Here is a 15,474-nt window from a genome sequence, read left to right on the forward strand (position 1 = left end):
GTACTTACGATCTATATCTTTCATGTTGCATGTTTCAGTTGCTGCTTTTGGCATCATTAGTTATCTTTTATTTATTTATACAGAGTCTTGCTCTGTCACCCAGACTGAAGTGTAGTGGTGCAATCACAGCTCACTGCAACCTCCAACTCCTGGACTCAAATGATCTTCCTGGCTCAGCCTCCCGAGTAGCTAAGAGTACAGGCACTTACTACCACACTTGGCTAAGTTTTCAAATTTTTTTGTAAAGATGAAGTTCCACTATGTTGGCCAGATTGGTCTTGAACTCCTGGCCTCAAGTCAGTCCTCCTGCCTTGGTCTCCTAAAGTGCTGGGATTACAGCCGTGACCCACCATACCCGACTGTTAGTTACTGACCAGTATTATGTCTTTGATTCCCTTTCCAGTGCCCAGGAATTGCTTCGCTTAAAAGAGGCACTTGTCCTAAACTATATTAGTATTTGTGTTTTTCTATGAATTTTAAGGGAGGGTCATGTTTTATTCATCTTTAATTTCTAGTGCCTAGCACAGTGCTTGGAATATTATGGAAACTTAGTAAAAATGGCACAGTATTACACAAAATAGTCAAAACTAACCTTTTCAAAATATTTTGAAAGCTAACTTTGTATAATGTTTATGGACCTTTAATCTGTGAATATAATGGTATGGATCAAAATGTTATATCTAAGGAATAAATCTTTAGGTTGTAAGGGTTCTTGCTGGGCTTTGAATGCCTCTCAGTTAATTATGTGGGAGAGAGCCAGGTATTCTGGTGAAGTTGCTTTCTTAGCTTTCATGCCACATGGGGGAGCTATAGAATCATTTTTTTGTCCACTGGAGAATGCCAGGCCCCTGGTACCTCTGCCCAGTGATTCTCAAGTTTTAAGGAGCATCAAGATCACCACGGGAGCTTGTTAAAGTACTCCTTCCTGGAGCCCTTACTCAGAGATTGAATTGTTGGTCTGAGGTGGGACCTACCATTTTTACACAAATATTCCAGGTGATTTAGCAACTTTATTTATCTTGCAAGATGGAAACTGTAGTTATTTACAGAGATCTGTGTTGAATTTGCTAGAGTTCTCAGACCCAGGGTTTAGGGCTTTAGGCCAGAGCTTCCCTATGTTCATTCCTTCTCACCAAACACAAATGTGCTTTTTATAACAAGAGACCTAGCATCAAGACCAGAGCATCTGGAGAATGTCTGGTGAATGGATGGGAGTTCTGGAAGCATATACCATTCATATCTTTCCTTTAATATTCCCAAGTCCATTTATTCAGGAGGAGGTGAGGTGATATCAAAACCCTAAATCAAATGGACTTTCTTATTTTAAAATCAAATGTTGACTTTTTTCTTTTTGTTTTGTTTAGTTTTGAGACAGGGTCTCATTTTGTTGTCTGGGCCAGAGTGCAGTGGCGTCATCATAGCTCATTGCAACCTCACTCTCCTGAGCTCAAGTGATCTTTCTGTCTCAGCCTCTGAAATAGCTGGGCCTACAGGTGCATGCCACAGCACCTGGCTAAGTTTTCTAAATACTTTTTGTGGAGACAAGATCTCACTATGTTGCTCAGGCTAGTCTCAAACTCCGAGCCACCACACCTAACCTCTTTTTAAAATTTTTATTGTAAAAAAATTTTCAAATACTTAAAAAAGTAGAATAGTAAAAATAGAATTTACTTATTGTGGATATTTCTTACAATATGAGATCCTTTGTCTGGCTTCTTTTACTTAGCATCATGTTTTTGAGATTCATCCATATTATAGCATGCATCAGTACATCATTCCTTTTATGGCTAATAGTCTAATTGTGTGAATGTGCACATTTTGTTTATCTGATTATTTTGGTTCCATCTTTTGGGTATTATGAATAACGCTGTCATTACCATTTGTGAATAAATATTTGTTTGAGTACCTGTTTTCATTTCTTTTTGGGTATATACATGTAGAAGTGGAATTGCTGGGTTATATGATACTCCTATGTAAAACTTTTTAAGGAACTACCAAATTGCTTTCCATGAAAAAGATAATTCTTTTAAAAAAGATAACCACAGGCCGGGCATGGTGGCTCACACCTATAATCCTAGCACTCTGTGAGGCCAAGGGAGGAGGATCATTTGAGCTTAGGAGTTGGAGACCAGCCTGAGCAAGAACGAGACCCCATCTCTACTAAAAAAATAGAAATTAGCTGGACAACTAAAAAAAAAAAAAAATATATATATATATATATATATAAAATTAGCCAGGCATGGTGGCACATGCCTATAGTCCCAGCTACTCGGAAGGCTGAGGCAGGAGGATCACTTGAGCCCAGGATTTGAGGTTGCTGTGAGCTAGGCTGACGCCATGGCACTCTAGCTCGGCAACAGAGCAAGTCTCTGTCTCAAAAATAAATAAATAAATAGCCATAATATTATCCCACCTAAAAATTAATAATTCCTTAATATCATCTCATATTTAGTTGTTATAATTGGTTTTTATAAATCAGGATTCAAATAAGGTCCATACAAAGCAATTGGTTGATATCGCTGCTGCTACTGCTGCTTTTTTTTTTTTTTGTAAAATATACATAAAATTTATTTTAACTTTTTTTGCAGTCTCAGCTTTTTCTTCTTTTATTTTTTCCCTTTAAAAAATTTAACGTATTTAGGGGATACAAGTTGGATTCTGTCACATGTATATATTATATGTAGTAAAGTCTAGGCTTTTAGTGTACCCATCACCTGAATAGTGTGTATTGTACCCCATAGGTAATTTTTCATCCCGCTCACCCTTCCCGTGTTTGAGTCTCCAATGTCTCTTATATCATTCTGTCTGTCCTATGTAGCCATAGTTTAGCTCCCACTTGTAAGTGAAAATATGTGGCATTTTTCTGTTCCTGAGTTACTTCACTTAGGATAATGGCCTCCAGTTCCATCCAAGTTACTGCAAAAGACATTATTTCATTTTTTCTTATTGCTGAGTATATATATATATATATACACATACTCTATTGTGTATATATGTGTGTGTGTGTGTATATACACCACATTTTCTTTACCCATATTGGTTCATGGGCCCTTAGGTTGATGCCATATCTTTGCAATTGTGAAATGTGCTGTGGTAAACATAGGAGTACAGGTGTCTTTTTTTTTTTTTTTTTTTTTTTTTTAGTTTTTTTTTGAGACAGAGTCTCACTCTATTGCCCAGGCTAGAGTGAGTGCCATGGCGTCAGCCTAGCTCACAGCAACCTCAAACTCCTGAGCTCAAGCAATCCTGCTGTCTCAGCCTCCCAAGTAGCGGGGACTACAGGCATGCGCCACTATGCCTGGCTAATTTTTTCTATATATATTAGTTGGCCAATTAATTTCTTTCTATTTATAGTAGAGATGGGGTCTTCCTCTTGCTCAGGCTGGTTTCAAACTCCTGACCTTGAGCAATCCGCACACCTCGGCCTCCCAGAGTGCTAGGATTACAGGCGTGAGCCATCATGCCTGGCCAGGTGTCTTTTTGATACAATGATTTCTTTTCCTTTGGATAGATATCTAGTAGCGGGATTGCAGGATTAGATGGTAGATCTAATTTTAGTTCTTTGAGAAATCTCCATACTAATCTTCATAGGGGTTGTACTAATTTACATTTCCACCAAATGTATAAGTGTTTCATTTTCACTGCATTGCCACCAACATCTATTGTTTTTTGACTTTTTAATCATGCCTATTCCAGTTGAAGTAAGATGATAGCTCATTGTCATTTAAATTTGCATTTCTCTAATGATTAGTGGCATTGAACATTTTTTCATATATTTCTTGGCCATTTGTGTATCTTGTTTTGAAAAATGCTCATGTCATTTGCCTACTTTTTAATGGGGTTTGTTTTTTTCTTGCTTAGTTGATTTCCTTGTTGATTTTGGATATTAGTCCTTTGTTGAACATATTATTTGCAAATATTTTCTCCCATTCTGTATGTTAGACTATCATTTTAATTATGTCTTTTGCTATGCAGAAACTTTTTAGTTTAATTAAGTCCCATTTGTTTATTTTTGGTTTTGTTGATTTGCTTTTGTGGTCTTAGTTATAAATTCTTTATGTAGGCCACTGTCCAGAAGAGATTTTCCAAGGTTTTCTTCTAGAATTTTATTGTTTGAGGTCTTACATTTAAGTCTTTAATTCATCTTGAGTTAATGTTTGTTTATGGTGAGAGATAGAAATCCAGTTTCATTCTTTTGCATAGAGTTTATTTGAATAGAGTATTCAATAGAGTATTATTGTATGAATAGAGTATTATTGAATAGAGTATCCTTTCCCCAGTATATGTTTTTGTCTGCTTTGTCAAAGATCAGTTGGTTGTAGGTATATGGTTTTATTTTTGGGTTCTATATTCTATTTCATTGTTTTGTGTGTCCAATTTTGTGCCAGTACCATGTTATATTGGTTACTATAGTCCTGTAGCATAATTTGAAGTCAGGTAATGTGATGCCTTCAGTTTTGTTCTTTTTGCATTTGCTTAGGATTGCTTTGGCTATTTGGGCTCTGTTTTGGTTCCATATGAATTTTAGAACTGTTTTCTCTAATTCTATGAAAGATGATATTGGTATTTTGATAGAAATTACATTGAATCTGTAGATTGCTTTAGGTGATATGGTCATTTCAACAATATTGATTCTTTCAATCCATGAGCATGGGATGTTTTTACATTTGTTTGTGTCTTCTGTGATTTCTTTCATCAGTGCCTTGTAGTTCTCCTTGTAGAGATCTTTCACTTCTTCAATTAAATTTTTTTTTCTTCCCCCATCTACTCCCAGCCCAGTCCTTCACGTTGGTCCACCCCTGAGTAGTACGTGGCCCCACGTAGGGTGCAGAGAGTCACTGAGCCAGCACCTGGTCGTGGTTGTTAAACCATGTTAAAGGAGGATTTTGCAGAGGGTAAGAGAGTGAAACCATCTTTCTGGCAGCATGTGAATGAGAGAGCCTGGGCCACAGGTGCCATTGCAGAGATGAGTGGCCAAGTTGGCAGTGAGGGTATCCCTTCTTCATCTCAGGCTCCTTCCTTCTCCTAAATTTATTCCTAAGTATTTACTTATTTATTTTTTTGCAGATATTGTGAATGAGATTGAGTTCTTGATTTGGTTCTCAGCTTGGTTGTTGTTTGTGTATAGAAATGCTATTGATTTTTGTACCTTGACTTTATAACCTGAGACTTTGCTGAATTTATTTATCAAATCTAAGAATCCTTTGGAGGAGTTTTCTGGGTATAAGTTCATATCATCAGCAAACTTAGATATTTTGACTTCCTCTTTTCCAATGTGTATGCCCTTTATTTCTTCCTCTTGCCTGATTGTTCTGACTAGGTGATATGGCTTCTAAGTCTCCTTTAGCCTATTGGTACTCTTGCCTCTTACTTTTTTTTGTAATTTATTTGTTGAAGAAACTGGGTTATTTGTCTTAGGAACTTCTTATTTTCTAGCTCACGCTGATTGCATTCTTGTACTATCATTTAGCATGTCCTCTAACTCTGATTTTTCCCATGAATTGATATTAGATCGAGGGGCTTAAACAAATTCAGCTTTTATTTTTTTTTAATGGGTGCAAAAATATTTTGTAGATGGTGTTTGTATATCCATAAGGAAGCTAAAAATGGCTAGTTATCTCTCCTTTTGTTTCAAAGTACTTTGACAGACTTCTTAGTTTAGCTTTTTAAAACATAAGTAATGCTGGTGAAGAAGTGGAGAAACTTGATCACTCTTATATTGTTGGTAGTAATGTATAATGGTATAGCCACTCTAGAAAATAGTTTGGTAATTCCTTTATAAATTAAAGACGAACTTACCATATGACCCAGCAATTGCCCTCTTGGGCATTTATCTAGAGTGGCGTCATCATAGCTCACTGCAACCTCATACTCCTAGGCTCAAGTGATCCTCCTGCCTCAGCCTCCTGAGTAGCTGGGACTATCAGGGCACAGCCACACCTGGGCTAATTTTTCTGTTTTTTATAGAGATGGAGTCTCACTCTTTCTCAGGCTGGTTTCAAACTCCTGAGCTCAAATGATTCTCCTGCCTTGGCTTGCCAGAGTACTAGGATTATAGGCATGAGCCAACATGCCTGGGCACAGGAAAACATTTTGGAAATTAATTTAATAAAGAACTTCTTGCTTCTTCAAGGATATTGATATAAGTCCTTAAGTGAATTCTTGAATAGTATAAACTTTTAATTTTGTGATCACAGGTTTGACCTTATATTTTATCTGTTGTGAGTCATATATTTTAGATACATGCTTCTTAGTACACTCTCAATAATAATGTTGGCCTCATTTATTCATAAATTTACCCATATGTAGAAGACTTTCCAGGAACATCACTAATGTTTCTGGATTCAGCACAAAATACTTCATGTTTTAGAATCTGTTTTCTGTTTTGATAACATAACTTGGCCATTTATTTATGGATCCTTTGGAAGTGGGATGGCAGATCTGCAGAAAGAAATCAAACTGAGTGTAGTTTCAGACCTAGCTTGGTGACTATGTCTAGTGCTAACCAAGCGGGAGGCCTGTTTAGTATCTAGAAACATATCAAAGGGGGAATATTATTTGCCCTCATTGAGAAGGTTGGTGAGGGACACTAAACATTTCAGAGTCCTTTGAAAATTTTTGTTTGACTGTCATGCAGGAGAAGCATGCCTGGCATTTCTAGGAACAATAAAGAGGCACCATGTGGTTGAATTAGATAGAGTAAGGGAAGAAGGGCGTGCTAGGAGGTGAGGTCAGAGACATAAAGGATGAAGGGTTTATCTAGAGCTTTGTTGGCATTGTAAGGAATTTGGTTTTTACTGTAGTTGAAATAGGGAGCCACTGAAGGGTTACAAAGAGTTACTATAAAAAAGTTTGAAAGCCCTAGTTCTAAGACCTTCATATTGTTGCCATTTAAGGTGACTTTGGTTTTTGGATTCATTCTCAGCAAGTGGCTGGTGTATGAAACAAGCTGTTTTCCTGTAATCATGTCTCATCAGTCCGCAATTCGAGGAAAGGGCTTTTTCCTTGAACATCCTCTCTCTCTTGTTTTCAACTGTTTGCATAAGAGTTCTTTTTAGAAAATACTAAATCGTGATTTTTGTTTTCAGTCCTTCTTCTGCTTAGGATTTTTTCCAGACTTTTCTTCTTTCCTCTTTAACATTCCTCTAGCTTTGTGGCCTTGTCACCTAGCACTCAGTGTACACACCTCACTTTCTTCTCCTGCCATCAAGAACTACCTATTTACCTGCATATCTTCCCACCCACTCTTTGTGTGCTGCAACTGTTGCTGTAGCAACTGCTATCTCAAGCTCCCTCCCTCCTTCTTCCTGTCAACCACTGTTCATTGAACTCTACCTTCCCAGTTTTGTACACTGTGAGGTCAGGGCTGATGACACATAAGATGAAGATTAAATCATTGCTTATGAAACTCCTCTCTATTTTACCAAGCTTGGAGTAGAGAGGGTTTTGAATAACCCAGGCGATCTGATGAACCCAGATGGCTAAATGTTGAGTCCCTAATTCTGAGGGAAGGTCATAAGTGTCCTAAAACACATCCATTATGGTACTGCCTCTTAAATCACTTTGAGATTTTGGTTGGTTCTATGTGGCTTTTGGGATCTCTGGGCCAAAGACAAACACTTGGGCTTTAGAACACTTCAACTCAGGACATGTTCCTGTTCTGGAAGATGATGATTAGAAATACTGCAATGCCTCCCATACATGTTTAGTTCATGGAAGGGCTGGATAAACCATTTGATTATGTAAAGATCTTTTTATCAGAAATTTAGTCAAGCCCTTCTGTCAACCTCAGTCAAACTTAAATTTCTAGATATTTGGAAAGCATACTGAACTCATATCTGTGTTTCTTCTCTTCTCTTCTCTTCTCTTCTCTTCTCTTCTCTTCTCTTCTCTTCTCTTCTCTTCTCTTCTCTTCTCTTCTCTTCTCTTCTCTTCTCTTCTCTTCTCTTCTCTCCTCTCCTCTCCTCTCCTCTCCTCTCCTCTCCTCTCCTCTCCTCTCCTCTCCTCTCCTCTCCTCTCCTCTCCCCTCCCCTCCCCTCCCCTCCCCTCCCCTCCCCTCCCCTCCCCTCCCCTCCCCTCCCCTCCCCTCCCCTCCCCTCCCCTCCCCTCCCCTCCCCTCCCCTCCCCTCCTCTTCTCTTCTCTTCTCTTCTCTCTCTTTTCTTTTTTTTTTTTTTTTTGAGATGGGGTCTTGTTCTGTTAACCCAGGCTGAAGTGCAGTGCAATCATAGCTCACTGCAACCTCGAACTCCTGGGCTCAAGTGATCCTCCTGCCTTGGCCTCCCAAGTAGCTGGACTACAGGCATGCACCACCACACCTAGTTAATTTTTCTTATCTTTTTGTAGAGACAGGGTCTATTAGCTAGGTTGGTTTTGACTCCTGGCCTCAAGTAATCCTCCTGCCTCACCCTCCCAAACTGCTAGATTAGGATTATAGATGTGAGCCACCACACCCGGCCATGTTTATATTTGAAGCCAGAGAAGCTTGGCAGTGAATCATGTTCTGGGGAAAATAAATTTGTTCATTCACAGATCACAATGTGTCTTTCTTGAGCTGGATGTCTAATAGTTTTAATTCCCTCTAGAAAAATTTCAGTGTTGGGACTGAGGACTATATTAGAAAAACACAAGAGAGAGCCCAGGTTCTTCAGCCCCCTTCCAGCTCATGTAATACAAATGGTTAAGGGATTATTGGGACCTTGAACATGCTTGAATGGGACCAGTATGGACTGTGACTCTGTGAACTTGCACACTTTTTACCTAGTTCTAGTATCTTGTAGGATTTGTTGTATTCTATGAGTTATATTATAGGAAGTACAAAATGTCCTATATTCCTTACAGGTCATTCTGTCTTTGTGTGTGTGTGTGTGTGTGTGTGTGTGTGTGTGTGTGTGTGTGTGTGTGTGTGTGTGTGTGACAGAGTCTCACTCTGTTGCCTGGGCTAGAGTGCCGTGGCGTCAGCCTAACTCACCGCAACCTCAAATTCCTGGGCTCAGAAATTCTACTGCCTCAGCCTCCCAAGTTGCTGGGACTACAGGCATGTGCCACCATACCCGGCTAATTTTTTACATATATACTTTTAGTTGTCCAGCTAATTTCTTTCATTTTTTTTAAGTAGAGACGGGGTCTTGTTCTTGCTCAGGCTGATCTCCAACTCCTGAGCTCAAATGATCCTCCCACCTCGGCCTCCCAGAGTGCTAGGATTACAGGCATGAGCCACCACGCCTGGCAGGTCATTCTGTCTTAAAGCAGAAACTCAGGTGGGGAGAGATTTCCCCCCATCTAAAGGACCTCGGTCTTACGTCTCTGAGGTCTGTGAGTTAGAATGACAGACAGTGCCTTGACTCCAAGCATTTCATAGGTCTTATAGAACTTACACATAGAAGCTATGAGAAAATTTATGCAGTGGGCTTTGGAAAATTTTGTTGGCACCATCAGGTAGCATCAGATGAATTACTTAATCATGGATTTATGTTATTCTAGGTTTGTGGAATCTGATCTTGGAAGCTTTTTCAATTCCCTGTATTGTGCTGGATAGATAGTCCCAGTCACTTTCCCAGGAAACAGCCTTGGCCTGTTTCTCTTCTGTTTCAAGGCTTTAGCCCTGGCCAAGTACTTTTAAAAATGTTCTTTTTACCCCACTAGAGCAATAAGAAGTCCAATTGAGGTTTTTTTGCCTTTTTTTTTTGCACCTAAAAAAACAAAACCAAAAACCTCCCACAATAGTGAGGAATGTTTTCCTGGTATTCTGAGGTGTTCTTGCTTTTCATCCTAGGTCTTCAGCATCCTCACCCTTGGATTGCCTTCTACCCTATTTTTGTTGCATTTTACAGCAAATCCTTGGATGAAGATAGGTTAAGAATAGATGTATTCCTTTCCCTCCCCTCCCCTCCCCTCCCCTCCCCTCCCCTTTCTTTAGACAGAGTCTCACTTTGTTGCTCAGGCTAGAGTGAGTGCCGTGGCATCAGCCTAGCTCACAGCAACCTCAAATTCCTGGGCTCAGGCAATCCTCCTGCCTCAGCCTCCTGAGTAGCTGGGACGACAGGCATGTGCCACCATGTGCGGCTAATTTTTTCTATATATATTAGTTGGCCAATTAAATTCTTTCTATTTATAGTAGAGACAGGGTCTCGCTCTTGCTCAGGCTGGTTTTGAACTCCTGACCTTGAGCAATCAACCCGCCTCGGCCTCCCAGAGTGCTAGGATAACAGGCGTGAGCCACCGTGCCGGCTAGGAATAGATGTATTCCTTTTATTCTTCTTATAGGGATATTTTTATTTGAACTTATTTTAGCTTGTTTTGCTAGTTCTTTGAAGATACTGCTAATCTCATTTGGGTGTGTAATGGCAGCTATTTCTCTGCAGGAGTGGAGACAGTGACATTTTCCTTATCCAGATAAATGTCCAGAAAGTAAGTCAAGATTAAGACATTCTTGTTGTGTATAGGCACTCTCAGTTGTCTAAGAAGAAGAGAGAAATCTGTTCCCTTTCAGGGAATGTGTTGAAAACAGGAAAAAAACATTTCAGGCACTGTTGGTAGAGTGGAACTCTGATCTTAAAAGGCATTGGAGACCCTTCTGCTAACAGACATGGGGCTGTAAAAAGTGCCATATTGTGTGGTTAGCTTTTCATTGAACCTCTGGTAATCTCTCTACTCTCTATCTTGTTTTCTCTCTACTGCTTACCCCTAAAATTCCAAAATGGAATCATGTTTCTCAAAGTATAATTTGAAAGTCACCTGCTTCACAATTAACTGGGGTTGCTTGTTAAATTCAGATACCTGGGCCCACTTCCTATGTTGAATTAGAATATCAAGCATGGAGGAATATACATTTTTAAAAATTCCTAGTTGATTTCTCCTACATGTTACACTTAGAACTGTAAACTACAGAATCTTTTTTTTGGGGGGGGAGGTTAAATTTTAAACTATTGCTGTGTTAGTTGAAGGATCCTTATTTATTTTCTTTTCTTTAATTTTTCTTTTATTTTAATAGATTTAGGGGGTACAAGTTGAATTCCATTACATGTATGTATTATATAGCACTGGAGTCTGGGCTTTTGGTCTAGCCATGACCTAAATAGGGTACATTATACCCTATAGGTAATTTTTCTCCCCTTAATTCCTCCCACCCTTCCCTCTTTGAGTATCCCATGTCCATTATACCACTGTGTGTGTCTTTGTGAAGCCATAGTTTAGCTTGCACTTATAATATGTAAGACCATGTGATATTTATTTGTCTGTTCCTGAGTTATCTCACTTAGGGTAATGGCCTCTAGTTCCAACCAAATTGCTGCAAAAGCCATGTATTTCATTCTTTCTTGTCACTGAGTAGTACTCCATGGGATATATATCCCACATTTTCTTAATCCACTCATCAAGTTGACAGAATCTTTGACATTATCTTTATATCTTGACTTGAGGGCAAACTGCTTCTAAGCCTTCTCTCACTGGCAAACTCTAGATCATCCTTACTAGGAGTGGCCAGCTACAGAGCCCCTGCTGAGAAATTATAGTTAATATAACTCATTTTCTGGGTTTTAGGTATCATTCCATCTCTCTGGAAGGCATTGAATTTTGTACCAAAACATGAAGTTCCCAGTGTTGTTAGTTGCTGCTTTTTAAATAACATTCCTAAACATTCTAGGAGCAAGAGTCCTTCCAATTCCCCCTCTTTGTGTGAGAGGTCAGAGTTTTCTGCCCACAAATAGACCCTTAGAGTGTAGCCAGATTGCAAATGGTGGGTCAGGAGCTTGGAAGGGATGGGCCTGCATGCCTGTCCTAGGCAGACTCCTTCACAGACCTGACCAGAGTAGGAAGAAGTTCCTATTAACTGAGGGAAAGGGCGTTTAGGGATCTCTGAAATAATGCAAACCCCTGCTGCTGTGGTTGGTGGGGCTGGCCAAATTTCCTTTTGTTGAGCTTGTTTCCAACCCCCTACTTTCTAGTCATCTTACAGTTGCTGGTTTATTTGCACAATGCATGCTGATCTTGGATTGAAAGCCTCTCATTGTTTTTGAGTTTGGTGTTTAGATAACACCACATGCCTGTGGTGGCCAGGGCATCCTGTAAAGGAAATGCCTAGCCTCTAACAGCCCTGTCATTCATTCTCAGTAGGCAAGTGAGTGTGGCCTATGTTCAGGACCATTACAAGAACATTGCTCTGCAGGGATTATTACTTGTTGCCCGCAGGGATACTGGGCTGCTTCTTGATTTCTGGAGTTCTGGGGATGGTTTTCTAAGTCTCTTCCCTCTTCCCTTTCATTTCAATCATAAGAGGATTAAAGGCTATTTTGCCCAAGCCTTGTTTCCACACATACCTGCAGTACCAGAGCATTGTTCCCTTTGGTGAGAAGAATGCTTTGGGGAACACAGGATTGACTGTGGCAGGGGTTGGTACAGGCTGTTTTTATGACCAGGCTAGGTTGGCAGCTGCCCCTGCACTGTGGTTTCAGGGCCTCTTTCCCCATAGGAAATCTCTTTTCTTGTCTGCTTTATCATTCTGTTGCCAAAAAGAAAAAAGAAAATGTATTATCTTCATTTAATATTAAAACTTTTTTTTTTTTTTTTTTTTTTTGAGACAGAGTCTCACTTTGTTGTCCAGGCTAGAGTGAGTGTCGTGGCGTCAGCCTAGCTCACAGCAACCTCAAACTCCTGGGCTCAAGCGATCCTCCTGCCTCAGCCTCCCGAGTAGCTGGGACTACAGGCATGCGCCACCATGCCCGGCTAATTTTTTATATATATATCAGTTGGCCAATTAATTTCTTTCTATTTATAGTAGAGACGGGGTCTCGCTCTTGCTCAGGCTGGTTTTGAACTCCTGACCTTGAGCAATCCGCCCGCCTCGGCCTCCCAAGAGCTAGGATTACAGGCGTGAGCCACAGCGCCCGGCCAATATTAAAACTTTTATGATAGCATATAGCTCTTTAAGTTTTCACTTGGTAAAATGCTATGAAAACTTCTTCCTTAAAAATATTTCAGATAAGTCTGCTAGGCTCCAATTTAGGTGTTTGAGGCTCTTGCTAGCTCTGTGATTCTCTAGAATTTACAAACTTTTTTCTCTAATGCTACTAGGGTCACTGTCTCTTCGTGACAAATATGTCTGTGGGACAGTGTGAGTCAGTAGTTCTGATGGGGCACTCATTTTTACAGTATCCCTTACTCATATTTAACTTCACTTTCCAACCAATAAATAGTTCAGTGCTCCAAGAATTGAACCCGAAATACAAACGAGAACTTGGTTATAACATAGGTAGTAAGCAGTCATCCCTCTATAATAAAATATTATCCAGGTAATCAAGGATCCTAACTATCTGAAAGATAAAATACACATACACCCTTTTATTAATAAAATTAGTACCGTATAATTATTAATGTTCATGGCCATTCTGATTCACTATAATATCGAAAGTATCTTCTGAGTCATCAAAAGAAATTGTTTAGAACCATACTATGTGACTTTTTAAAAAATGTTGTGAATATTATGAAGCTACAGAAGACTATTAGGTGAACCAGAGTATACCATGCTCTAGTAGAATGGTATACTCACTAGATAAATTATATGTATTAAAAATTATAGAAGCCGGGCGTGGTGGCTCACGCCTGTAATCCTAGCACTTTGGGAGGCCGAGGCGGGCGGATTGCTCAAGGTCAGGAGTTCGAAACCAGCCTGAGCGAGACCCCGTCTCTACCAAAAATAGAAATAAATTAATTGACCAACTAAAAATATATATACAAAAAATTAGCCGGGCATGGTGGTGCATGCCTGTAGTCCCAGCTACTCGGGAGGCTGAGGCAGTAGGATCGCTGAGCCCCGGAGACTGAGGTTGCTGTGAGCTAGGCTGACGCCACGGTACTCACTTTAGCCTGGGCAACAAAGTGAGACTCTGTCTCAAAAAAAAAAAAAAAAAATTATAGATAAATGTATCTATTTAGATAAATTATATGTATTAACAAAAGTATATTTTAAAGCTAAATATAAACTTTTTGTGATTTATAAAGGGAAACAAGTCCTCTTTCTTTTCTAATTATTGTACTACTTGCTCTGCATTTAGATTTTTAAATTTTTCTTTAATATTTACCCTCTGCTTATGCCCTGTAGAATATAAAAATTCTTTGTGAACAGATTTAAATTTTAAAATAGGGCTTGGCACAGTGGCTCGCACCTGTAATCCTAGCACTTTGGGAGGTGAGACAAAGGAGTTGGAGACCAGCCTGAGCAACATAGCAAGATCCCATATCTACAAAAAAATTAAAAATTAGCCAGATGTGGTGGGATGGCTGGTAGTCCCAGCTACCCAGGAGGCGGAGGCAGGAGCATTGCTTGAGCCCAGGAGTTTGAGGTTGCAGTGAGCTATGACGACGCTACTGTACTCTAGCCTGGGCAACAGAGAGACCTTGTCTCAAAAACAAAAGGAAAAATGATTTAAAAATAAATGTTTATTGTGCTTAAGTAATAAAATTATTACTATTTTAAAAATATCCAAAATAAACAATAAAGTATTATTCTTGCTGATGGTTCTTATAGCTCTAATATAGAGGATAAATATATTACTTAAATATCATCCATAATTGGGATGGACAGGACTTACATGCCAGGGTCTTGATGAGTATCTTTTTAATATGTCTTTTCTTTTAAGTTGTTTTTGTTATCATTTTATTGTGAATTTACTGGTAATTTACATTTTGAAAATTGAAGAGGGACTGATGATTTAAGTAACTTTCTTTCTTCCCTCATTATTATCTTCTAGCCACTGCATAGTAATACCCTTTTGCTGAAACTCAGATATATAAGGCTGACAGGAAATCCTGAGCACAAGTGAAGAAATACATTTAGTGTGTTTTTCAGACTCTTGTCTAGCCTGCATCATGCCTGATCCTTTTGCTTTCTGTCTTCCAGTTCTCTCCTGCGCTATGGTGGAAACCTATCCCTACAAAGTGCCATGAGTGTGCGATTCAACAGCAATGGGACTCAGCTCCTGGCCCTGAGGCGTCGCTTGCCCCCTGTCCTCTATGACATACACTCCCGCCTGCCTGTGTTCCAGTTTGACAATCAGGGTTACTTCAACTCATGCACAATGAAAAGCTGCTGTTTCGCAGGAGATCGTGACCAGGTATGTGCACTCTGCCTCCTGCATCCCACACTCATGCTTTCCTCTCTGATTTTTCTTTTGGTATTCATCTTTATTTCTTGTTAGCATCAATTATTCAGGTAGAAACAATTAAGAGGAAACAGTGTCTGGGGACATTCTGGCTTAATAGTGAGTTTCTTCTCCAAAGCTGCCATGGGGTACATATGAGGCACATACAATAAACCTAGGCTGGCCACAATATGGTTCTGAGCAACCTAGCTCTGCCAAGATTGTGAACAGATTTTAAGATTCTAAGAATGTGCCATTTCAAAAGAAAGGAGGGGAGTCTGTGGAAAATTAGCCTGCCTGTGAGAGAGACTTTTTTAAAAAATCAATAAAACACAATGA

General features: G+C 39.5%; 1 protein-coding gene across 5 annotated transcripts in view; it reads left to right on the plus strand.

Annotated features, from left to right (window-relative positions):
* DCAF5 (DDB1 and CUL4 associated factor 5) overlaps nt 1-15,474 on the plus strand; it is a 115,287-nt gene that overhangs the window by 55,837 nt on the left and 43,976 nt on the right. For all 5 annotated transcript variants that reach the window (XM_012781159.3, XM_012781155.2, XM_076003919.1 and 2 more), the window contains one exon: nt 14,895-15,108. In XM_012781159.3, coding sequence (XP_012636613.1) covers nt 14,895-15,108 — 214 coding nt within the window. The remainder of the gene's footprint in view (nt 1-14,894; nt 15,109-15,474) is intronic.

The sequence above is a fragment of the Microcebus murinus genome, chromosome 6 (genome assembly GCF_040939455.1).
Source record: "Microcebus murinus isolate Inina chromosome 6, M.murinus_Inina_mat1.0, whole genome shotgun sequence".
In the NCBI taxonomy this organism is placed as follows: domain Eukaryota; kingdom Metazoa; phylum Chordata; class Mammalia; order Primates; family Cheirogaleidae; genus Microcebus; species Microcebus murinus.